This window comes from Pipistrellus kuhlii, unplaced genomic scaffold (genome assembly GCF_014108245.1).
Source record: "Pipistrellus kuhlii isolate mPipKuh1 unplaced genomic scaffold, mPipKuh1.p scaffold_m20_p_6, whole genome shotgun sequence".
Lineage (NCBI taxonomy): Eukaryota > Metazoa > Chordata > Mammalia > Chiroptera > Vespertilionidae > Pipistrellus > Pipistrellus kuhlii.
This window is the reverse complement of record NW_023425562.1, coordinates 54,430,128-54,455,524: the sequence shown is the minus strand read 5'-3', so window position 1 is coordinate 54,455,524 and position 25,397 is coordinate 54,430,128. Positions and strand designations below refer to the sequence as shown.

General features: G+C 44.8%; 1 protein-coding gene and 1 non-coding gene across 5 annotated transcripts in view; both read left to right on the top strand.

Annotated features, from left to right (window-relative positions):
• Positions 1 to 25,397, top strand: part of TM9SF4 (transmembrane 9 superfamily member 4) — a 44,337-nt gene that overhangs the window by 10,280 nt on the left and 8,660 nt on the right. For 2 of the 4 annotated variants that reach the window (XM_036419271.2, XM_045574725.1), the window contains exons 2-13: positions 7,288 to 7,398; positions 9,907 to 10,006; positions 14,610 to 14,778; positions 14,876 to 15,005; positions 15,788 to 15,911; positions 17,129 to 17,247; positions 17,349 to 17,460; positions 18,741 to 18,811; positions 20,563 to 20,695; positions 21,931 to 22,012; positions 22,107 to 22,182; positions 24,219 to 24,302. In XM_036419271.2, the coding sequence (XP_036275164.1) occupies positions 7,288 to 7,398; positions 9,907 to 10,006; positions 14,610 to 14,778; positions 14,876 to 15,005; positions 15,788 to 15,911; positions 17,129 to 17,247; positions 17,349 to 17,460; positions 18,741 to 18,811; positions 20,563 to 20,695; positions 21,931 to 22,012; positions 22,107 to 22,182; positions 24,219 to 24,302 (1,311 nt within the window). Of the gene's footprint in view, positions 1 to 7,266; positions 7,399 to 9,906; positions 10,007 to 14,609; positions 14,779 to 14,875; positions 15,006 to 15,787; positions 15,912 to 17,128; positions 17,248 to 17,348; positions 17,461 to 18,740; positions 18,812 to 20,562; positions 20,696 to 21,930; positions 22,013 to 22,106; positions 22,183 to 24,218; positions 24,303 to 25,397 lie in introns of those variants that run through there. The other 2 variants (XM_036419272.1, XM_036419273.1) reach the window with 2 other exon arrangements.
• LOC118708546 lies at positions 4,945 to 5,079 on the top strand. Its single transcript, XR_004984621.1, has one exon. It is a non-coding gene; the product is annotated as a small nucleolar RNA SNORA5 (small nucleolar RNA).

Genomic DNA, 25,397 nt, shown 5'->3' with positions numbered 1-25,397 from the left:
TTTAATTCTATTCCCTTGATATTTATGGTTATCCTTACCATACTATCTTGATTACTATCTATATATATAAAATCCTAATACACAATAGGCCAAATGGTGGAATAACTGAACAGCGGGTCACTATGACGTGGACTGATCACCAGGGGGCACACGTAGAACATGGCAGGTGTCAGCAGTAGGCAATAGGCAGCAGAGGTGGTTCATGGTGGGCATCGGCTGCAGCAGGATTGTGGAGAAGGTGAGTGGGAGCACCAGACTGAGGTGGGGTGCCAGTTGCTGTCATCTGGGTGAGCTTCTGGTGGTTACTGAAAATTCTTTGCTCCCGCACACCATGATCCCACCTAACACTCATATGCGCTGCCTGAGCCTGGCATCAGTCCCGATTGTGGTGCCATCAGTGGGTGTGAGCAGCTGCTGCTGGCCCAAATCACCCCGGAGGACGTCTCCACCTCCCCCTGCTCCTGAGGGGCGATTGGGGCTAGCAGCTGCTGCTCGCACCTGCTGCCAGCGCCTGCCATACAAGTGGGGCTGGCACTGTCAGCGCGCAGGAGTGGCAGCAACAGGGACAGCAGGGTTGCCCGCAAATAGGGGATGCGGGTAAGAGGCAGGGGGAGGACTAGAGGGTGAGGACCACAGTGGGAGGGGCCAGGCGGGGGCATGGAGAATGGGCCGAGGCCCCCCCCTGTGCCTACCACAGCCTCGAGTCTCACAATTTCTTTCAAGAAAGGTGCACAAATTCGTGCACTGGGCCCCTAGTAACTTTTCTAATAAGCTTAGAAATTGGGAAGCATAAATCCTCCAATTTTGTTCTTCTTTAAAGTTATTTTGTATGTTTGGGGTTCTTTGAATTTACATATAAATTTTAGAGTCATCTTGTCAGTTTCTACAAAAAAAAACAGGCTGGAATTTTGATAGGGATTGCATTGAAACTGTAGATCAATTTGGGAGAATTATTATCCTAACAATATTGACTCTTCCCATTTTAAAAAATATATATTTTATTGATTTTTTACAGAGAGTAAGGGAGAGAGATATAGGGGGTGTGCCCGTAATCAAGGTACATGCCCTTGACCGGAATCGAACCTGGGACCTTTCAGTCCGCAGACCGACGCTCTACCACTGAGCCAAACCGGTTTCGGCGACTCTTCCAATTTTTGAAAGTAGGATGTCTCTCTTTCATTTCTCTTCAGAATGTTTTGTAATTTTCAGTATGCAAGTCCTTTTAAAAGTTCTATTTCATTCTTTTTTAAATTATTATAAATGAAACTATTTTCTTGTGGGTTTTTTTGTATTGTTGTTAGTATGAAGAAATACAATTAATTTTTATATATTGCTCTAGTAGTCTGTAACCTTGCTCAGCTTATTAGTTCTAGTAATTCCTTAGGCTTTTCTAGATATGATATGTAATCTGCAGATAAAAGCACCTTCACTTCACCTGGCTAGTGTGACTCAGTCATTGAGTGTCAACCTATGAACCAGGAGGTCAGGATTCGATTCCGGTCATGGCACATGCTGCCCAGGTTGTAGGCTCAACCCCCAGTGGGTGGTGTGGAGGAGGCAGCCAATTGATGATTCTCATCATTTATGTTTCTAATTTTTCTGAAATCAATAATATATATATATATATATATATATATAGAGAGAGAGAGAGAGAGAGAGAGAGAGAACTTCTTTTTAATCTGGATGTCTTTAATTAATTACTTGGTTTTATACACATTAGTTGCATTTATAAGCAATGTTGAGTAGAATAGCAAGAGTGGACATCTTGTTCTGTTCCTCATCGTAGGAGGAAGCACTCCATCTCTTACCATCAAGTGTGATGTTGGCTGTGTTTTTCATAGCTGCCCTTTTTCTGATTGAGGAAGTTCTTTCTATTCCTAGTTTGTTGATTTTTTTTTATTATTACAAATGTGTGTTGGATTTTTTTCAAGTGCTTTTTCTGCATCAGTTGTGATAATTATGTGGTTTTGTCCTTTTTTTTTTTTTTTACTTATATGCTATATTACATTAATGGATTAAGCCAACCTTGCATTCCTGGGATAAATCCCACTTGGTCACTTTTCATATATTGTTGGATTTGATTTGCTAATCTTTTGTTAAGGATTTTTAAATCTGTGTTCATGAGCAATATTCGTTTATAGTTTTCTTGTGATGTCTTTTTCTGGCTTTAGTACATGCTTTAAAAAATTTAGACAAATGAGATTGTGCTCTTCATTTATTGCTGTGCCTCTTACTTTTTTCTACTTAATAACTTACTTTGGCAGTCCTTTAATAATAGTTTTGCCGTAACCGGTTTGGCTCAGTGGATAGAGCGTTGGTCTGCGGACTGAAAGGTCCCAGGTTCGATTCCGGTCAAGGGCATATACATTGGTTGCGGGCACATCCCCGGAAGGGGGTGTGCAGGAGGCAGCTGGTCAATGTTTCTCTCTCATTGACGTTTCTAGCTCTCTATCCCTCTTCCTTCCTCTCTGTGGAAAATCAATAAAATATATATTTTTTAAAAATAATAGTTTTACCTCCCTTTTTTGTGTTAATAAAATAAATATCTAGAGAGAGAGCACTTTTTAAAAACTGCCTATTTATGTTCTTTTGGGTTATTTGTCCTTCATTGTTTTGTGTGAGCTCTTGGTATATTGAAGAAATTAGTCCTTTTCAGGGGTGTGGTAAATATTTTTTATCCAAATTATCTTTTTCTTTTTCTATGGTGTTTATATATTTTTATTTTCTTCCACCCTACATTCCTTTTTATTTTATAGCTTCTGGATTTTTTTAAAAACATATCTGTATTTTCTTTTAGTACTATTTCTATTCAATTTTTACATCTCAGTTTTGTCTATTTTCTTCAGAACCAGTTTGAATAGCTCTATGCACCCCTCCCCAATACACTGTCCTTAGCTTCTTAATCCATCATAGCATCTGAAACCTAGTATTGTAATTGGCTGATGACCTGTCCCCCAACTGGCTGAAAACTAGTGGGCATGCATTCTATGAGGCTGGCATAATGCCAGGCACATAGTAGGTGCTCAGTAAATAGTGAACTAATTTCTGTACTGGTTAGACTCGCAGGCGTCTTCAAACTATGGCCCGCGGGCCACATGCGGCCCGCAGAGGAGTCTGATCCGGCCCGCCAGGTTTTTTGGGCAGTGAGCGCAGCCGAGGTGTTACAGTAGGAATTAGTAGTTCATATAGTCCGGCCCTCCAGCTCTCTGAGGGACCGTGATCTGGCCCCCACTTTAAAAAGTTTGAAGACGCCTGGGTTAGAGAATGGACTGCCTGTATTATGTAAAACTGAATCTCAGTTTTCTGATCTCTGAAATGAGAATAATGAGTCTCTACCTCACAAAATTGTTGTGAAAATTAATTGGATTATTGCATGAAAAGAACCTAGAACTGTACCTGGCAGACAATCAGCATTCAGTAAATATTAACTTCAGATGTTATCAATATCATCCTTGAATGCTCATCATTGTTTAATGCAACTCACCTGCCTAAAAAGAACACACCTGTTTTTCTACATTCTGATCTTGGGCAAGTTATTTATCTTTGAGTCTTGAGTTAACTAGCAATCATCTGAAATGATGACAAAAATTCCCAGTGTAGTTGTGAGGATGGCACAAATCAGTATTTGTAAAATGTCTGCCACAGTGCCTTGTACTTACTTTGTAGGTGCTCAGTGACTCTGTGGCTTCCTGTTGCTTTTTAGTGTTGACTTCCACCAGGGTAAGTATTACCCTCACTGTTGGGTCCTTTTTGTTTGTTTTTATTTTTGTGTGTGTGTACTTGCTCCATTGAGACTTTGGAATAAGTGTATTGACGTCTTTGAGTATTTGCATTTTATTCCTCTGCAACCTGAGCTCTCTGGAAGCCTCTGAGTTCCCAAGGGTGGTGTCTCTCTGCTAAGATTGGAGGATTCTAGTTGCAAAAGAAGGTAGGCCCTAGCCAGTTTAGCTCAATGGATAGAGCATTGGCCTGTGGACTAAAAGGTCCTGGGATGGATTCCGATCAAGGGCACATGCCTGGGTTTAGGGTTTGATCTCCAGTAGGAGGTATACAGGAGGTAACTGATCAATGGACCGATGATGTTTCTCTATCATCAATGTTTCTATCTCTCTATTCCTCTCCTTTCCTCTCTAAAAATCAATAAAAATATTTAAAAAATAAAACGTGCAATTAAATTATAAAGAAAATGAAGTTTTTTTTAAAAAGTAGAACTTGGGTGACTTCTTAGGTTTAATTGGCTTGATAACCCAGGAGATTGTAATCCTCTACTCTGGCTTCAAATCACATATCAGATAAGTTTAAAAAAGGGGAGGGGGGGAGATTCTGATATCTTTCTTCTTAGGAGGGGAAATACTAATGTTTATATTATTAACCAGTGTCACCCCAATAAATTCAGTTAAAAAAAGGAAATAATGTTAACTGTGTATTTTTCATATATGGCCTTTATTGTGTTAAGATAAGTTCCTTTTATACCTATTTTGTTGAGAATTTGAATCATAAATGGATGTTGAACTTTGTCAAATGCATTTTCTGTATCTATTGAAATGATCATATGAGAGTTTTCTCTCATTTAATGTGGTTTATCACTCACATTGGTTGATTTGTATATATAAGCCATTCTTATACCCCATTGATAAAGCCCACTACATCTTGGTATATGATCTTTTTAATGTGCTGCTAAATTTGGTTTACTAGTATTTTATTGAGGACTAGAGGCCTGGTGCACTCGAGGGAGGGTCTCTCAGCCTGGCCTGCACCCTCTCGTAGTCCAGGTTCTCTTCCTGCATTGGGAGCGTGGGGTGGGGGGGTAACTTGAAGGAAGGATGGAGCAGCTGCCAAGGCAAGGTGCTCAGGAGGCTGTGGCCAGTGTCCAGGTGGGAGGAAACTGCAGCAGTAAAAGGGGTGGAGAGAGAAGGCAATTGCAAAACCAAGATTGAGTTGGTCTGCAGCCATGTCAAATTCGATGCCTGCCCTATCCATGGCAGACATTGGCCCAAACGGCTGCCATAGAAACACTGTGACTCATGGGCCCTGATCCCCTCTGCTGGGCCTCAGGGATAAATTTGGTTACAGACACCAAGAAAATAAATACAAAGAAGTATTGAGTTGGTGATCGAGGTATGGATGACAAAAGTTCCCTGTTCAGACCATGCAGAGAGAGTATCATGAAGCTCTAGTTCCTTAAGGGAGAAAAGGATGGTATTAGTGAAGGGAAAGCCATGCTTTCATGGGATGAATTTCTTGAGACCAGTAGTTGATCTTTCTTGCCTTTGATTCTCAGATGACTACCCTGCATGCAGAAGTGCCTACTTTATGCCAGGCACTAGGAATAGGAATGAGATGAGCCAGGCAGACATCTGTGGGGAGGGCATTCTGTCAGAGGGGACAGTAAAGGTGATGGCCCTGAGGTGTGGAGAAGGGCTTGCAGTCAGGAGACAAGAAGACCAGTGTAACTAGAGCTGAGTAAGGAGGAGAGTGGGAGGTGATGAGGTCAGTACAACTTTGAAGAAGGCTTATAGGAAAATATGTTGGTAATAGAGGAGCTTCCTGACAAAGTGAGCCTGTTACTATATAGAGCACATGTGTCAAACACAAGGCCCGCGGGCCAAATCCGTCCCGCCAGGCCTTGCAATGTGGCCCGCACCGCGCTGTCATCACTGCACTCCGCTGCGTTTCCATCACAATGACAGTTTATGACTGTTCAGTAAACCATTCGGCCCGCGATTTAGGCTGGATTTTAGATTTTGGCCCCTTCTCTGATTGAGTTCGACACCCCTAATATAGAGACATAGGAATGAATGGAACACTGGAGCTTTATTCCCTTCTAGCTCTACAGGAGAGTAATCTTGTCTAGTAAAAGCATAATATGCAAATTGACCATCACTCCATCACAAAGATGGCTGCTCCCACAGCTGAGGCCAAGTTCCCAAAAGGAGCCTTAACGAGCGAGCAATCAGCAGGGACCTGAGGCTATGCCTTCTCCCGTCCCTGTGAGGGTTGATAGGGGACCTCATGCCATTTCCCCCTCCCAGCAGGGCTTGACAGGGGACCGCAGGCCGTGCCCCCCACCTTGGCCTCAGGCGGGGGATCTCAGGCCGCACCACCGGCCCCCAGTGCTAGACCAGGTAATCTGAGGCCACGCCCCCCACTTGGTGGGGCTTGACGGAGGACCTCAGGGTGTGCTTTCCATCCTGGTGCTGGGCTAGAGGACCTCAGGCTGCTCCCACTGCCCCAGTACCAGGCCTGGGGGCCTCAGGCCGCGCCCCCCACTAGGTGGGGCTTGACAGGGGACCTCAGACCGCACCCCCTGCCCAGTAGGGCTTGACAGGGGACCTCAAGGTGCACCCCCAGTGCTGGGTCGGGGAACTCAGGCCACACCCCCGCCCAGCAGGACTTGACGGGACCAAGGCTGCGTCCCCTCCTGTTGCTGGGCTAGGGAATCTGAGGCTGTGCCCCTAGCCTGGTGGGGCTTGATAGGGGACCTCAGGCCATGCCCCTCACCCAGTGAGGCTTGACAGGATCTCAGGCCATGTCCCCACCTGGTAGGGCTTGATGGAGGACCTCAGGCCATGCCCCCTGTCCTGGGGCTGGGCCAGGGGACCTGAGGCTACACCCCCTGCCCAGCAGGACTTGACAAGGGTGGGACTGGCGGGGTCTGGATCTAGCCCAATGGGAGGGGTGGGGGGGGCCATGTCCAGGTCTGGGTCTCACACGATTTTGAGGTGCATGTGGGTGGGTGGGGACTTGACCCTGGATCCCGTGGTGTGCCCCAGACTTTGACAGGAGGAAGGTTTTCATATACATTTTACTAATTTTCTTTCATCTCTGATACCTCTATTATAGAGAAGGGCAAATAGCAATATTAAATTATTTCCTCTAATTATTCGCCTTTGAATGTGCATGAATTTCATGCACCAAGTCACTAGTTTTTTTATATATATATATAATATATATATATGTGTGTGTGTGTGTGTGTGTGTATATATATATATATATATATATATATATATATATATGTATGTATATATATATAGCCAGTGACCAAAATGCTGTAACCATCAAAAAGATGGGAAGCTATGATGATGCCCACTGCAGCCAGCAAGCAGGCCTGATGTGTGCTTGGGGGGGAGCAGGGGGAGGAGGGCCACAGGCCAACTTACCTCAGACCCTCCCCCCGGCTGGCCAGGGGGAGAGTGGGGAGGCTGGGGAGGCCGGCCAACCCCTCGCAACGTTTCCCCCAGGCTTCTTTCCCTCATTCCAACCTAGGCCTCTCTTTTTTCCAAACAGGCTTGGTTGCCGTGGTCCCTGCTGCTTCTCTCCATGTGTAGAACAAGAGCCTTCTATGTCCCTGGGGTCGCACCAATCAACTTCCACCAGAACGACCCTGTAGAAATCAAGGTAAGTATTCCTGGACCATTGGAGCCTCTGGGCAGTGTGGTTGAAGACCATGGTGAGCTGGTCTTATCCCTCCTGTGGTTGCAGAGAACAACGACCAGTGCCAGTTAGGAACTCTGCCCCTGCCCCCCACACACACACACCTCTTTTTCTCATCTTCATTTTTTTCTGTCTGTCTCAGTCTGCCTCTTCTATGACATCTCTACCTTACTCTTTTATCTACTCCATCTCCTCTCTTACCAGCTTTCCTGCCTAACTTATATCGTTTGTACATACACAGCCTATTGTGACCTCTGTTTTTTCAATGTTAGCTTCTGCTACCAGCTGACTTCTCCAGTTCAGTATCTCCAAAATGTGTGCTGCATATCTGAGTGGTGGTATATGAGATGATTTTAAGTGGTTGACAAATATATTTTAATAACTTTTAACATATTTTAGAAAACATAGCTAGTACTTCAACTCATGGTTTCATGGCTATCGATTTTCTGTCTTTAATACTGATACATAATGTTTGCTTCTTAAGTGTATTTATGAAAAATGAGTCAGATGCAATAGTATAATAAGAGGTAAGTAGATAGGGTAAGTTGGTATGTGAACAATTAGGATTTGAGGAGCATTGCCCTAAGTCAGGATCCAGAGAGAGGCTTTCCAACTGGGCTACCATTTCAGGCTGGATGCCAGTCTGAGGATCAGTCAACTGTGGTAGGTGGAGAGTGGAAGGGAGTCACTTAATAAATGGTTGACCAGGGGCAGTGGGCAGGTTGACATCTTGATTATGTCTCTAAAACAGTGGACTCTTGGTGGCATTCTCAGAGCCCCAAGCAGGGCTGAGGGTTGGTGGTGGATCTTCTTGGGTATGGTTTCCTAAGAAACAAACTGTAAGGTGGAGATTTGATGCAGGAGATGTACCCGGGAGACTCTCAGGGTCAGCATTTGGTGGGAGTGAGGGAAATGGGCTAGGCAGAGGGAATGTTGAGCTATGGTAAGCTGAAGCATGTGGGAAGCTCTGGAACGGGAATGGCTGGTCCTTCAAAGTTGCTCTAAAAATTGAGGCAAGAGAACCAACCACCTCTTCAAACCTCCCAATGGGCCAGTCATCGGATACAGACAGCTACCAAGGAAGGGGTGTAACCTTGTATAAGGCTCCCACCTAACCGGACTCCCCTGTATCATCACCCAAATAAACATTCTTAGTACTTTGGTCTGTTTTTCTTAGGCTTTTTTTCTGTGCAGTGTTTACAGTATAGGATATTTAGCATTCTCACACCTCTGTCAGTCCCCCATAGACAAAATAATGTGTAGTTGAGATTTTTGAGTCATCCTTCAGATTCTTTTTTTTTTTTTTTTTAATATATTTTTATTGAAATCAGAGAGGAAGAAAGAGGGAGAGATATTGTAGAAACATCCATGATGAGAGAGAATCATGGATTGGCTAACCTCCTGCAAGTCCCCCACTGGGAATCGAGCCCACAACCCAGGCATGTGCCCTTGACCTGAATTAAACCTGGGATCTTTCAGTTCACAGGCCAACACTCCATCCCAGGCATCCTCAAACTTTTTAAAGTGGGGGCCAGATCACGGTCCCTCAGAGAGCTGGAGGGCCGGAATATATGAACTACTAATTCCTACTGTAACACCTCGGCTGCGCTCACTGCCCAAAAAACCTGGTGGGCCGGATCAGACTCCTCTGCGGGCCGCATGTGGCCCACGGGCCGTAGTTTGAAGACGCCTGCTCTATCCACTGAGCCAAACCAGCTAGGGCATCCTTCAGAGTCTTAGTGATCCTATAAAACAAAGCTAGCAGAACTTACAAAGTTAAAATAAATTCTACTTCTAAAATAAATGTATATTTCTTGCTTCATTGCCATGTTGATGTGAACCACATCTTTACTGCTCTGTACAAAAGCAAGCAGTGAGATTGTGTGAAAATAACATTTTTATTATGTCCTAAGCATCCCAGTGTTCAAAAGGAGAAGCAGAATATAAGAATGTCACAAAGGGCTGTCCACATGACTTGCTTTCATGAATATGTCCCTTACTTTGCCACCAAATTTTAGGTATTATCAAAATTTCAAATTGCTACACATCATGCTCATTTGGGGCATCAGTTATAAACAGCTTAATGGGATCAAGAAACTAGAAGTAGAGACCACTATGATTATGACTAAGGAGTTAAACCTCTTTGTTCCTGAAGATTTGTCCTCATTTGGAGTTATTTCCTTAGGAAAGATGCCCAGAAGTGAAATTCCAGAGTCAGAGGATAATCAGTATGTTAAAGACTTTAAATATATATTGAATTTGTTTGTGATTTTAAACCAAGTCTGTAATGTAATCTAATAAACAATGAAATATGAAATAACTCAGAATTGTGGGCAGTAGAGTATATAGAACACTGTAGCAGTTCATTTGCCTTCTAGATAATACTGTCAAGTATGCCAAAGATGGTGGGTGCCAGGGAGGATTATTGAAACTGTCTGAATTGAAGAATAATGGCCTCTCTTCTCCCATTAGGCTGTGAAGCTCACCAGCTCTCGAACCCAGTTACCTTATGAATACTACTCACTGCCCTTCTGCCAGCCCTTAAAAATAACGTACAAGGCAGAGAACCTGGGTAAGTTCTCTCTCACTGTTGTCAGCCTGTCCCAATGGGAACCCAGATCTTTTCATAATGATAATAGCAGTTAACCCTTATGTAGCACTCACTGTGTCCTGGGCACTGTCTACATCGGTATTATGTTTACATACCGTATTTTTCGGACCATAAGACGCACTTTTTTCCCCCCAGAAGTAGGGGGGGAAAGTCCCTGCGTCTTATGGTCCAAATATAGCCTACACATATACTTTAAAAAAAAAGTTTTTTTACTTGCCCGGCTCTGTGTGGTCTCTGTGTGCTTGCCCGGCTCTAAAATGGTTCTAAATGCTGCTGTTTACTTTACAGGGTTGATTACATGTGTTTATGACTGTGATGTTGGGTTTTAATGCACATAAAATATTTTAGGACACTATTTGTTTCAGAATCTTTTTTTCTTCATTTCCCTTCTCTAAAAACTGGTGCGTCTTATGGTCCGGAGCATCTTATGGTCCGAAAAATACGGTACATATTAGCTTAGTAAATCTTCATAACAGCTCTAGGGCGGTAGCTGTTATTTTTATTCCCCTTTTCCAGGTGAAGTGACTTGCCTCTGGTTATACTGTTAATCAATAGGTAAGCTAGGCAGTCAGGCTTCAGACTTGGAGCCTTTGGCTACTGTTCAGATTGGTTCTCCCTTGATTTCTAAATACCATACCTTTCTCTCTCTCCCCCTCCCTCCCTTTCTCCTCCCCCCCCCCCCCCCTCTCTCGGTGGCTTCTGTAACCTGCTCTACTTTTAATTAAAAGAAAGTGATCACCTCTGGTCCTAAGAAGGCAGGGACATCACTGTAGTTCTTGTTATGCTGTGCAAGACTCACCTCAAGTAATGTGTGAGGCACCAGGGCAATGTCTGGCACAAATATTCCATAAATAGCAGTCATTTTATTCTAATTCAAATAATTCTCTCTATTTGGCAGAATTTCAAGCTTAAAGGAAAAGACATTTGGAGGCATCTATTCAGGACACAGCTATTAGTACTTATTTCTATGCCTGTCTCAGTGTTAAGGCCTGGAGATGAAAATGTGGAAAGATCGAAGGCTCTGCAGTTGGGCACACTTCTGAGTGTTCCCGGGTGATCTTAATTGAATGTGGACCCTTGAAGCTGGGGAATGGTCCTGCTTCCTAGAAATAGAAACTTGTGTGTACAAAAGTTATCCTGCCATAATGTATGTCTTCCTGCCTTTGTGTAGTGCTTCTCTTCATGGACTAGGGGCTTTTTGAGCAGAGGGATCATGTCTTACATTCCCCTCTCTCTCTCCACCACTTCTGACGCAATGCCCAACACACAGTAGACATTCAGTAAATGTTAATGTCCAACTGAGCGGAGCAGAAACATACTTGGTTGAATGCCTGTTGGATTGTAATCCCTGTACTCTACATTATCTTCATCATCACTGTTAATACAGGGCTTTTTCTATGAGCCAGCCACTCTTCTTAGCACTTCTATGCATTAACTTGTTAATTCTCACAACAGCCCAATGAGGCAGCTATTCTTATATCCTCTTATCAAGGGGACTGAGGCACAAGGAGATGAAGTCTCTTGCCCCAGGTCACTCACCTAGTAGAATACAGGAACTCTGGCCAAGACCGGTTTGGCTCAGTGGATAGAGTGTCGGCCTGGGGACTGAGGGGTCCCGGGTTCGATTCCGGTCAAGGGCATGTACCTTGGTTGCGGGCATATCCCCAGTAAGGGGTGTGCAAGAGGCAGCTGATTGATGACTCTCTCTCATCGATGTTTCTGACTCTCTATCTCTCTCCCTTCCTCTCTGTACAAAATCAATAAAATATATTAAAAAAAAAAAAAAAAAAAAAAAAAGAATACAGGAACTCTGGCCATACCCTTAAGCACTTTACTCTGCAGAGTATCTTAGTTGATTCCTATAGTAACTCTGCAAAGCCAAATATGATTTCCCTATTTCATAGGAGAGGGAACAGCTGCTTCAAGGGTTTGAAAGACTTGCCCAGTGTCATATGGTCAGTAGGTAGATAAATGGAGATATTAGCCCAAGTTTTCTAAGGCCAGATTCTTTCTGATGTCCAGCTGCCTTCTCCAGAAAGGTTCAATTGGGCTGTCTGAAAGCTGTGCTCACGATTGTCATACTGATGGAGATTCAGCTCATGGTCTGTGTGTGGCAGATGTGCTGGAGTACAACCTCAGACTCTTAGAGGGGCGACATTCATGGCGTGTTGCTCATTTAGCCTGGCTGACGACCTTCTTCCAGCTTTAGAGAGTTAAAAGGGCCCTAACTGGTTTGGCTCAGTGGATAAAGCGTTGGCCTGTGGAGTGAAGGGTCCCAGGTTCAATTCCGGTCAAGGGCACGTACCTTGGTTGCGGGCACATCCCCAGTAGGGAGTGTGCACGAGACAGCTGATCAATGTTTCTCTCTCATTGATGTTTCTAACTCTCTATCCCTCTCCCTTCATCTCTGTAAAAAAATCAATAAAATATATATATATATATATTTTTAAAAAGTTAAAAGGAATACAAATGAGCCATTCCAGACCATTATGTCCTCTTTCTTGGTTTAAATTTAATTTCTAAATATCAAGAAGTGATACCCACCTTACTTGGAACCCTGTTGCTCTCTCAGCTTATGGCCCTGTCATCTGTGTACCAACAACTCACAGCTTTCCATCAGTCCTGATCTCTCCTCTGATTCTTATGTCTGGATATCTGACTATTTCTAGATATATCAAGTCAAACTAACAAGCTGAAAAAATGCCCTTAGTCTAAATTTGCTATAGGTTCTTCCTAACTAGAACCTGGTTATAGAAACTTCAGTCTTCCTAATATGCATCTCTCTTCACTTCTTATATCAGTCAGGACCGGGTCTCTAGATTTCACCTCCTTAGTAGCTCCTGGATCTGAATACTTGTTTCCAGCCTCATCACACCCTCCCGTTCAGCCATAATTGCTCACTTGTATGACAGACCGCCATCATCCCGAGTGATCTTTCCGTAACAGAATCAGATGAAGTCTTCTGCTACCCCTATTCATAGAAACCTTTCATTGGCTTTTTTCCCCTTCTGGATAAAGTTGTAACTTCCAGTGTGGCCCACAGCCCCTGAGATCCAGCTCCAGCCCCATCTCTCCAGCTCACCTCAAGTTGCTCTCTGCATCAAAACTGCACAGGCCTTTCAGTTTTACCTTGCTTCCCCATCCTCAAGGGACCTTTGCACATACCGTTCCTACTGTCTAGAACATTCTTCCCCTATCTGTTTGCTAGTTAACACTTCTCTCTTCCTTTATAGCTCATTTCAAGCATCACCTGTCAAGAGCAAGTTCCTCTTGTTGAGCAATATATTCTCTTGTAATTAAAGTCTGCATTCCCATTAGACCATAAGCTTCGTGTGTATTGGACATTGAACATCCATTCAACATTGTATCGTTAGGGCCTAGGAGATAGCTAGAACCTGGTACATGTTTTGGGAATGAATGAATGAGTGAGTGAATGAATGAATGAATGAATGAGCGAATAAATGACTAGGCAGAGAGTGTCACATTACATAGGTCACAATGGTAGGCAAATGCTAGACCAAGTGTGTGTTCAGGGGTCAATCTTGCCTGTTGGTTTGGTCAGTCTCCTTTGGCTTGTCCCAGCTTCACATCATCACAGTAGCATTGTTAGTATTAGAATACTCAATACGAAAGCACTACTGAGTTTAGTTGTCAATCCCTAACTGCTTGGTGCCTGCTGCATGACATCTGCTAGCAGGTTACTCTGAGGCAGGCATGCAAGAGGTGTGCCAGTTTATTAATTAAAAATATATTTTGGCTAAAAATTTCAAATGCTGGATTTTATCCCATTTCCCTCCTAGCCTGAATCAGGATCTGAAGACACAGATAAATAGGAAACACTGTCTGCCTTTGAAGATCATAGTCAAGGGAGTCAGAAACGTAATATGCCAACACTGTGCAAAGTCACATCATTGACATAAAAGGTGCAGAGGTGATTCTGATGATGAAAATATTATTTGTTGCCTGCCTACTCTGTGACTGGTACTTTATTTCTCACTTTAACCCTGTGAAGTGGGTACTATTATTATCCTCGTTTTATAAATGAGGAAAGTGAGGCTCAGTGAGGTTAAATGACTTGCCAAAGCTGCCAAGTGAGTAAGTGGCAGAGCCAGCATTCAGCAGCAGGCAGCCCTCTCTCCTCACCACTGTATGATGCTGCCTCAGTGCAGAGGGAAACCAGAGGGGGAAGTGAAGAGGTCAGGAAGGGCTTCCCAAGGGGAAACAGAAGCTGAGCTGGGAGTGTGAGGAGGAGTTTCTCAAAAACGGGGGGCAGGCAATAGCCCTCCGATGCAAAGCAAAACGAACTGAGGCCCAGAGGCGTGGAATGAAATGGCATATTTGATGAGCTCTGAAAAGTCTGATGGTGCTAGAGCACAAAGGGGGAGGAGAGGGCAAAGGTAGGATGGAAGGGTAAGCTGAGCCTGAAGAGGTCGGGTAGAGTATGGAGTGCCAGGCTGCAGAACTCATGACAGCCCTGCAAGTCAGCCCTGGGTCTCCGTGGCTCAGCTGGCCTCAGCAGCCTCAGGGCTGAAGCACTGAGCTCCATCTGTCTCTCTCACGGCAGGAGAGGTGCTGAGAGGGGACCGGATTGTCAACACCCCTTTCCAGGTTCTCATGAATAGCGAAAAGAAGTGTGAGGTTCTGTGCAGTGAGTCCCACAAGCCAGTGACCCTGTCCGTAAAAGAGAGCCGGCTCGTGGCGGAGCGGATCACGGAGGACTACTATGTCCACCTGTAAGTCCTCTGCTGCCCGCCTCCTCGAATTCAGGCTGGGGAGGGCGCTGATGGGAGCGGCGGTTCAGAGGGACTGAGCGGGGCCTTGGATTTCCAGCATTGCCGACAACTTGCCTGTGGCCACCCGGCTGGAGCTCTACTCCAACCGCGACGGCGATGACAAGAAGAAGGAAAAAGATGTGCAGTTTGAACACGGCTACCGGCTTGGCTTCATAGAAGGCAACAAGGTAGAGTGTCTTGGTGTGCTCAAAGGGCTAGAGGAGCCACAACCCAAAGTCACGAGCACTTGGGACCACTGAGGAGGAAATATTTAGCCATGAGACTGGCTGAGGCAGATTCCTCCAGGGGCTCTTGGGCAAGGCTCTTGCAGATGCTACTGTGAAAGGCACAGTCGCTAAAAACCTCAGTTTCTAAAAAAAATTCTGAGGACAAAAACATTTCTTTTGCCCTACAGTCCCTGTCCTCAAAGGGCTTTTATCCTAATTGGGAAAAGACTGACAGTGTAAGACCCTGCATCTTAAAATCCCATATCTTTCTGACCATGTGCCACTGCCATAATGGTTAATGCCAAAGCTGTTCAGAGGAAGCTTTGAAATAGTCACAGGGGTGGTGGACCTTAAAAAACAGGTAGGCTTGAGCTCAGTGGAGTCAGGGGCAGGATTCTGATTGGAGTGAATGACATGAACAGAGCTGCAGAGTGGAGACTGTTCATGGGGAAAGGAGGAGTTCGGAGAGTTAAGGCGAACTAATGTGTCTTAGAAGATGGTAACAATCAGGTGATGGAAGGCCTTGAATGCTAGGCTTAGCGATGGGCTTTTGTCTTAAACCCTAGGGAGCCCAGGAAGGTTTCTGAGCCTAGGAGAGCTCTGAGAGCGTGTTTTGGGAAGGTTAGGATAGCTGGTCTGTTGGACAAGGGGAGTGACCTAATACCTAGGGTGGTCCCCCAGAGTGATTTTCTGGTTGTTTCTTGGCTATTAGTTACTTTGTTTTCTCTGTTGATCTGTTTTAGATCTACCTGCACAATCACCTCTCCTTCATCCTGTACTACCACCGAGAGGACTTGGAAGAGGACCAGGAGCACACGTACCGTGTCGTCCGCTTCGAGGTGATTCCCCAGAGCATCAGGCTGGAGGGTGAGTGGGGAGGTGTGACCAGAGGGGCAGGGCTGGTGGATGGGCCTAGGCTTTTACTCCTGGGTTTTCTCACACTTGATTCCTGAAATAGCTAAAAGGCCCTAATGTAGCATATGGGCCCAGCCACAGTAAGGTCACTGCATTCTCATTAGAGAAGGTAGGGGTCCAAGGGAGAGCTGGCATCTGTTGTGTCCTGGCCTAGCACCTTACAGGTTTACCACCTCTGGCAACCTCCAGATATATTTGATTATATATGAGGAAATAGAAGCTCCGAGAGGTTGGTGGCTTAGCCAAGATCAAACAGCAACTAGGGGCTTGCCCGAGCCTCTTATAAGAACCAGCCAGCTCCCTCTGGGTTGAAGGGAAAGGGGCAGTGTACAGACAGCTATCAGGCAACCAGTTTCTGTATTTCTTGTCTTCTGTGTGAGTGAGTGGTCTAGACTAAAATTGGCCCAAGCTCAGCAGACCTGGTCCAGTCTCACCTTGCTTATTAGCACAGGGCACTCTTTAATTTAGGAGACTGGCCTTTTGTCCACAGTGGGACTGGGTTTCAGGGCGGGTGAGGAATTGATGATTTGTTTTATTTTTAAGCTATGGAACCTAGTTTTCAAACAAAATCATACACAGAAGGCCTCAAATAAAACATCCTATACTTTCTGAACACCATTCTGCCTCTCCTTTGTGAGTGTCATGAGCACAGTTGGACATTTTTATCTGATTATTTTGACATCATCTGTCCCCCATTGCCTGTTGGAGGTTAGAGACCTGTCTCCTTTTCTCATCATTTTATCTCCAGCACAATACCTGGGATATAGTAGGTGCTTGTGGGATGTTTTTTGGTTGATTAAATGGATAGATAACAGAATAAATGAAAGAGGCATTCTTCGTGGATTACTGATTTGGGGACTAAGTGAATGAGGAAACATATGATAGACGGCGTCCATGTTGTTTTACATGTGAATAGGACTGATTGAATGAGTAAATGAATGTTTGAATTGCGTGAAGGAAGTTTAATTGATTAAATGAGGGGCTCAGACCCATCCACACATACACCTAAGGCCCTTTGGAAGGTGTGAGCTATTCTTCCAGCCTCCACTCAGACCTGGGTCCCAGCAGCATGCCATTCCCGCAGGCAGCTTCTGAAGACACCCCCCAGACAGCCCTTGGGTAGTAGAACGGCCTCCCACAGAAACAGACTGAGTCTCTATCTCTCACAGACCTCAAAGTAGATGAGAAGAGTTCGTGCACTCTGCCCGAGGGTACCAGCTCCTTGGCCCAAGAAATTGATCCCACCAAGGAAAATCGGCTGTACTTCACCTACTCCGTACACTGGGAGGTGAGAAGGGGCTGAAGCCCACAACAGGGAGGAGGGTCTGGTCTGGGCAGGAGTTGTTTAGCAGGAGGCTTGACTCTTAAGTGCTTACTCCCCCCCACCAGGAAAGTGACATCAAATGGGCCTCTCGCTGGGACACTTACCTGACTATGAGTGATGTGCAGATCCACTGGTTTTCTATCATTAACTCCGTGGTTGTGGTCTTCTTCCTATCAGGTGAGAGTTCTATAGGTCAGAGGGTTGAGAAGATAAGGAGGTGAGGGATAAGGGGCTGAGAGCATCACATCACTTAAGGGGGACTTCTGGGGTGTTCTTGGGGCCAAGAGCGTGGATCAAAAATGGGCCTCAGGGCTCTGTGCTAGGCATCAGGTACACAAAGGTGAAGAAGATTCGATCTCTAATCTGGAGAGCTCCTAGAGGGATGGATACATCTCATTACATTCAGTTAGTAAGACTTGCAAATTCTGTGCAAGTGCTGTGCCAGGTGCTGGGGATGTGGTGAGCAAACCCAACCCAGTCTCAGGCCACAGAGTCTATATTCTGGTGGTGGAAGAGACAAAAAAGCAAAGAAATAGTAATCAGTGACATGAAGCATATAAACAAGGTGATCATACACACAGCTGTAAGGAAAAGGTGAAGGCTGCTTCAGAGAATACCTCTCTCAATGATGAGTCACCATTGGAAGAACTAGGGAAAGGCTGGTCCAGCAGCTGCAATGGGACAAGCCTGGCAAGAAACCGGATGGCAAGAGGGTAGTAAGCAGGGGGCAAAGTGATGGGCAGAGGTGAAATGAAACTGATCATTTTAGAATTATATGAGAAGTAAAAATAATGCTATCAACCCAGGCCTCATATACTGTGCTTATAAGCATCTTAGTTCTTGAAGTCCTGTGAGTTAAGTTAGTTCAAGTCATATAACCTATTGTCTTAACCACTATATTTGTGTGAGAAGGAGTTAATCTGGGCAGAATAGGATTTTCAGGATAGAGGATAGCCTGCATAAAGGCATGGAGGTGAGAGAGCAATGCAGTGTGAAATGATAATAAAAGCAGCAAAGAACCAGGGGCAAGCCCTGAATGGGTTTCCTCAGTGTTTAGACCATTGGCCCATGGACCAAAGGGTTGTGAGTTCAAGTTCCAGATTTAAAAAAAAAAAAATAGAACCAGTGGTGAGTGAGAAGAGGGGAGCCCGGGAGGAGGTGAGGCTGGAGAAGCTGGTAGGACCAGGCCATGCAGTAGCTGCGGTGCCGTTCTGCCCATACCTATCCCAGCAGCTCTTTCCTTCCTTTGTCTGGGGGGTGGCCCTCTGTTCACTCCTGCCTGAATACCTGGGGTGGAGCTCTATTCAAAAGAGGACCTGAAGCAGCAGCATAGCCTCTTCTCCCTGGAGGAAGCCACACATGCCAGTCACCCCTCAGTGCAACACCAAGCCCAGGGAGGCATGCAGCTCAGAAGACTTGGTTGGCAATGCTAACAACTTTCTCTCCTTTTGTTTCAGGCATCCTCAGCATGATTATCATTCGGACCCTCCGGAAGGACATTGCCAACTATAACAAAGAGGATGACATTGTACGAGGTCTTGGCTGGGGAGGGATGAAATTGCAGAGGGAAAGCAGAGTAGCCTACCAGACCAAAAGAGGGGTGTGTGTGTGTGTGTGTGTGTGTGTGTGTGTGTGTGAAAGAGATCATTAATAGAGTAAGCCTTAAAAATAGTGAAAAGCAAAAAAATGTTTATAACCCAAAATGGGGTTAGACTCTGATTTCTAAGCATAAAAGCAATGGCAGAAATCACAGGAGAAAAACTATGAATTTGACATTAAAAAATTTTAAACCAGAAAAAGATGATACAGTTAAAAAACTGGTATAAAATCTCTTTTAAAAAATCTAAAATCCTTAATGTGATAGTGGATGAAGAGTTTACAGACAAGAAGCTGTACATAGCTAGTAAGCATGTGAAAAACTGCTTTCACCTGAGAGATACTCCTCAAAACCACAGATTCAAACAATCATGAGGAATAGTTTAGGTCCTTCAAAATATCACATATTTTTGTTTCCATAAAACTAATTTTTGGCAAGTTTAACATGAGATAGGCACCTTCTTGTATCACCCATGCCAATGTAAATTGGTAGCTTTCTGAAAAGTAATTTTAATTGGAAGAACATATAATACAGGACATATAATACTATAAAATAGTTGACTTGTTTTGATCCAGTAGTTCTTTTAGAATTTTTCTAAAGAAAGCATCAGAAATACAAAGACCTAGTCTAAAAATATTTATTGCAGCTTTATTTGTAATTTAAATAAACTGGACATTTTCTACTGTTCCATAATGATGGATTGGTTATATTATGGTATAGCTGTACAGTGAAAATATATGCAGCCATTAAAATAATATTTTTAAGAATATTTATCGGCATGAGGAAATGTTCACAAACATCAACTGAAAATAGCAAGTACACAGTAAATATACTATGATCCCCAATTTCAAATTATATATACATATACACAGATACATAAAGGATTAAAGGAAATATATCAAAACAATGGTATCATTAAATGTATAAATCATTTTATTTTCTGTATCTTTTTAAGTCTGAGTATGAGTTTTATATCTTTTGTTCAGTTTTTCTAGATTTTAAAAAAATTTTCTATAGTACTCATTACTTTTTTTTTTTTTTTTTTTTAACCTTTGTATATTTTTTCCATTGATTTTCAGAGAGCGTGGAAAGGAGGGGAGAAAGAAACACCTATGTGAGAGAGACACATTGATTGGTTGCCTTCTGCTCCCTGACTTGGGCCAGGGTTCGAACCTGCAACCCAGGTTTATGCCCTTGACCAGCATCAAACCCTCAGTTCTTTGGCTCTAACCACTGAGTCAAGCCAGCCAGGGCTTTTTGATCATTTGATTACCATGCCATATACCAACATTTTTTTACATTCTTATTGTACAAGTCAGAGCACATATTATTTTTATAATCATTGAAGAATTGATTCTAAATCTCACCACCCAAAAGTTATCACAGTTCACAGTTTTGTATGTTGATGATTACATTATTTTTCCATGCATAAGGTTTGTGGGATTTAGGGAGATTTTTCTCTTTATATAGCTTAGGCTTTATGTTTGTGACCTCCTTATACCCTGTGACATTTCTCTGGGAAGCACTGTATCATGTCACTTACACTCCTGTGTAAGAGTGGAGCTAAATGACGCTGAGGGACCCTCATCCCTAGTCAGGGTGGGTCCTTGGGGCTGATCCCAACAGCAGCTACCTATACCAGAGCCAAAGACGCAGCCTCACTTCCTGGCCCTTTGCTATAGGAAGACACCATGGAAGAGTCTGGGTGGAAGTTGGTGCACGGTGACGTCTTCAGGCCACCCCAGTACCCCATGATCCTCAGCTCCCTCTTGGGCTCAGGCATTCAACTCTTCTGTATGATCCTCATCGTCATCTGTGAGTGGGCCTGGTGTGGGAGGCTGTCGCCAGAGCAGCACGGGCTGAGTCTGAGAGAAGGGTAGGCTTTTCATCCTGGAGAAAAAGGCATGTCAGCACCTCTGGGCCAGATGGAGCTGTCCATCCCAGCAGAAAGGCTAGGTCCTCTCAACCCCAGGCCCTGGTAATTTGATGCTCGACAGAGCTTTTCAGCACTGTTTATAGCCCACCACATCCACGTCCACTATGTCAGTGCTCTAAGGTTGGCCTCCTTTTGCAGTCAGACATGAAGTGATTTACCAAGTCAGCACCAAAATGAGGGCTGGCATCAGATCTTTTTTTTCCCCCCTCAAAAATAATACCCTCTTTCCCCAAAAATAAGACGGTGTCTTATATTAATTTTTTCTCCCAAAGTTGCACTCGGTCTTATTTTTGGAGGATGTCTTATTTTCTGGGAAACACGGTAGATAGTAGTTATACACAGTTCTGAAGTCAATCTGCCTAAAATTTTTTTAAAGGTTTTATCCAACTTTTTTTTTCTTTTAGAGGGATGGAGAGGGAGAGAGAGAAAAAGAGAAACATCGATGTCAGAGTGAACATCGATTGGCTGCCTCCTACACAACCCTACCGGGGATTGGGCCCAAAAACCCAGAATGTGCCCTGACCGGAAATCAAACTGGCAGCCTTTTGGTAGATGACACCCAACCAACCGAGCCACACGGCCACGGCTGTCTATCTTGTAATTGACATAAAACATTATAGTTTAAGATGCATGACAATGATTCGATATGTGTATGTGTTGTGAAATGATCACAATAAGTTTAGTTAATATTTATTATCTATCACCTCTTATGGTTTTTTTGTTTTATTTTTTCTTGTGATGAGAACTTTTAAAATCTAAGCTTTGCAATTAATCTGCCTAAATTTGAATCTCAACTCTAAGCTTTGTGATCTTAACTTCTGTGAGCCTCAGTTTCCCCAGCTAAGAAATTGGGAAACTAGCCTCCACCTCACAGGGTTGATACTGCGGGTTTAGTGGCTAGCATTCGTAATGCTCTCAGCTCAGTGCCTGGTTGGTTGCATGTCCCCTGTGGCTGAAGCTGCAGCCCTCTGAGGCCCAGCTAAGTAAAGAGGAAGGGAGTGTACTTGTCTTGCTCCATCTGCCCAAGTCCCTGAGGGCCAGCCTGGGACGGGGGGTTGGGGCCTGGCCATCCATCAGTCACTGACTTTCTCTCCTCCGCCCACTCCCTCCATAGTTGTGGCCATGCTTGGGATGCTGTCGCCCTCCAGCCGGGGAGCTCTCATGACCACTGCCTGCTTCCTCTTCATGTTCATGGGGTAGGTGTGTCTGCGCGGGCCCCAAGGGCTGGCACACGCTAGCTGTGCTCCAGCTAATAGGTCTCTTGGTGTGGATCCCTGCTGTTTCCCACAGAGTTTTCGGTGGATTTTCCGCTGGCCGTCTGTACCGCACTCTAAAAGGCCATCGGTGGAAGAAAGGAGCCTTCTGTGTAAGTGTTTTCAGCCGCCTCCTGGTATTGGTGTGGAACTGAGAAGTTTCCTCCTGGTTTCCTCAGGAGCAGTGTCAGCAGGCCCTGGGAAGGTTTTAGGGCCAGAAGCTGAGCAGCAGCATGATGGAGCAGGAAGAGTATATCCTGAGAGTCAGGAATGCTGGGCTCGTACCCACAGGTGCAGCAGATCCTAGGGCTTTAGTTGCCATATAAAATTAGAGGATTGAGTGATTTTTAGCCTATTTAGTATGATGTCTCAAGCAAGAGAAGAAATAGAGGATTCAGAGTAACTGCATTTAGCCATCAAGCCTAAGTGTGAAAGTTTAAGGGCGAACACTGGTCAGGGCTGCGGGGAGTGGTGCACCCTGCCCGCTGGCGCAGAGGGGCAGAAGAAGCCAGACCCCTTGACACCATTAGTCTGTTTTCCAGATTTTGGTTCTTTGTTCCTTTCAGTGAGGACAGCTTCTGTCCTCCACCAGGACACAGAAATTGAAGGATGCCTAGGAGCCAACTGCACCTCTCAGGGAGCGCTGAGCCCTTCCAGAGCAAGGAGGTCTTTAGGAACCAGGAGGAGCCGTGGTGTCAAACTCTGAGAAGCCTTTAATCCCGGCATTCTGAAGTCACATAGAAAGCCGGGACACACACACACACACACACACACACACACACACACACGACGACACGACTCCAATTGCCTCAGAGCTCTGGCTGCCACACCCTGGCACATAGTAAACCCTGAGGATAGCAGAGCTGTGATGATTATTCTAGAAGGATCAAAAAAAGTCCAGAATTCTTAGTAACATCAAGTGTTTTTCTCAGGATATTGCGTGATCTACAGAAGTGTAAACCCTGCCCTGGTGAGGGATACCCTCCAGGATCTCCCTCAGTGGGTCTCACACCAAACCCAGTCTCTTCCCCCAAACCCATTGCTTGTATCTTTGTATCTGGTGGCAACACCATTCACCCCGGTGACCACTTTCTCAAATATCAAGTGTCGGGGGGTTTCCTGCCAAATAGCCCATGAGTTCCCTCCCATCTCCATCTCCAGGTTTCTTGCCCAAGTTTAGACATCTTTGCCTCTGGCCTCTACCCTTGACTATCTGTGAAGCCTCCCTGTCTCCCTGTGACTTTCTGAGCTTTCTCTGATGTTCTAACGTGTTTGCAGATGATCAGTGCGGGTATATGATTGCTTATTTCTCCAGCTTCTGCCATCACCTCTGCCTAGGTACATCACCCTCTCACCTCATCCTTTAAATTTTTTTTTTAAAGAATAGTTTGTTGACTTTTTTTTTTAAAGAGAGGGGAAGAGAGAAAGAGAGACATCGTTGTGAACGCAACATTGATTGGCTGCCTCCTGCACCGGGGATCAAGCCTGAAACCATGACCTCCTGATCCATGGTCAGCACTCAACCACTGAACCACACTGGCTTGGCTAGACATATATATTTTGTAAAAGTTTTATTCATTTATTGTTTTAAAATTATTGATTTCAGAGAGAAGGGATAAGGAGAGGGGAGAGAGAGAGAGAGCGCGCACAAATCATTGATTGGATGCCTCCTGTACACCCCCTACTGGGGATTGAGCCCACTACCTGGCATGTGCCCTTGATTGGGATCTTACTTGGAACCCTTCAGTCCACAGACCAACACTATCCACTGAACCAAACCAATCTGGGCTATTCATTCTTTATTCAACAAATGTTTATTGAGCAGCTGCTGTGTTCTAAATGCTAGGATTACATCAGTGAACAGGAGGGCACACTCCTTCTCAGCCTATGGTGAAGGCAGACACTGATTAGGTTACAACAATATGGAATTACAAACTGGTATGAGGACAAGGAAGGGGCTGTTCAGGAATCTAAAGGACAAAGAACATGAGTCTTGCCTAGTCTGGGAATCGGGAAGTGCTTTCTGGGGGGAATGATTCTTGAGTCTTAGAGGACATGGAGGGCTGAGGACCTGTAATCTGGGGGCCCCACTGGGACAGCTGGGAGCTCCCTAGATGAAGCTCCCCAACCTGACTCCTCTTGCTTCCAGACAGCGACACTGTACCCTGGCGTGGTTTTTGGCATTTGCTTCGTATTGAATTGCTTCATCTGGGGAAAGCACTCATCAGGAGCGGTAAGTGCCCTCCCAGCAAGGGGGGGTTGGGCAGCTGTGCTCAGCTCTACTCCCATAAGTCACTTCCTGCTCTTCCCTTCCCTTTTCTGAGTCTTCACAAAGTTCTATTTCCAGCTCTAGGGGCTAAGGGCTAGCTGGGGTTTCCCCAGCCCTGCCCATGTTTTTGCCTGGGCCCTGGCCTTTCTGTGGGCTTTTTCCGACAGCTGACCAAAACTTACTTCTCTACAGGGAGGTGTCCATGGTCCAGGGGCCAGCTGGGGAATTCCCCTTTGTCCCAACCAAGGGAAAGCTGCTTGGTGTCAGGGTCCCAAAACAAGGCTTTCCTCCCTTGCAGGTTGTTCTATCCTAAGGGGGAGGGGTGATCCTGCCGCCCCTGTTGTTTCTAGCAGCTGCCCAGGACTCATTGAGTAGGATTGTGAACTCTGTTGAGGGTTGGGAGACGGGGCCTTGATCCAGTAGCAGGACTGTGGTAGAGGCAGGCAGGCCTTTGCACTCAGCCACAGCAGGTGGAGCCCCGCCCCTCCTGCAGGTGCCCCCTACAGGTCCTCGGTGAGGCTTCCAGCCCAGGGCGCCGAGGACCGGCTTCTTTCCAGCAGGCCAGGAAGCTGCCCAGGAAGCACAGCGGTGCTCTTCCTCTCCCTCCCTCTCTTTTATACCTGGGTTCCTTCTCTCTTTCAACATTTTTCTCCCAATAACCAACTGCTCGTTACAAATACTCATTGTAGAAAACTTGGAAAGTACAGAGAAGTTAAAGAATTCAGAAATAACCCAGAATCCAACCACCCAGAGATAAATACTGTGTAGATCTTTACTATGTATTTTTCAGTCTTTTTCCTCTTTTTAGATTCATTTAAAATCGAAGAGTTTAATTTAAAAATTATAAAATAATAATAGCAAACACTTATAAGATACTTACTTTGGAATAAATTCTGTTTTAAATAGTTGACATATTAATTTATTTTTGCATGATTCCTTTTTTAAGTTAATTTTTAAAAAATATTTTTTATTAATTAATATTTTTTATTAATTTTTAGAGAAAGAGGAATGGAGAGGGAGAGAAAAAGAGAAAGAGAGAGAGAGAGAGAGAGACATCCG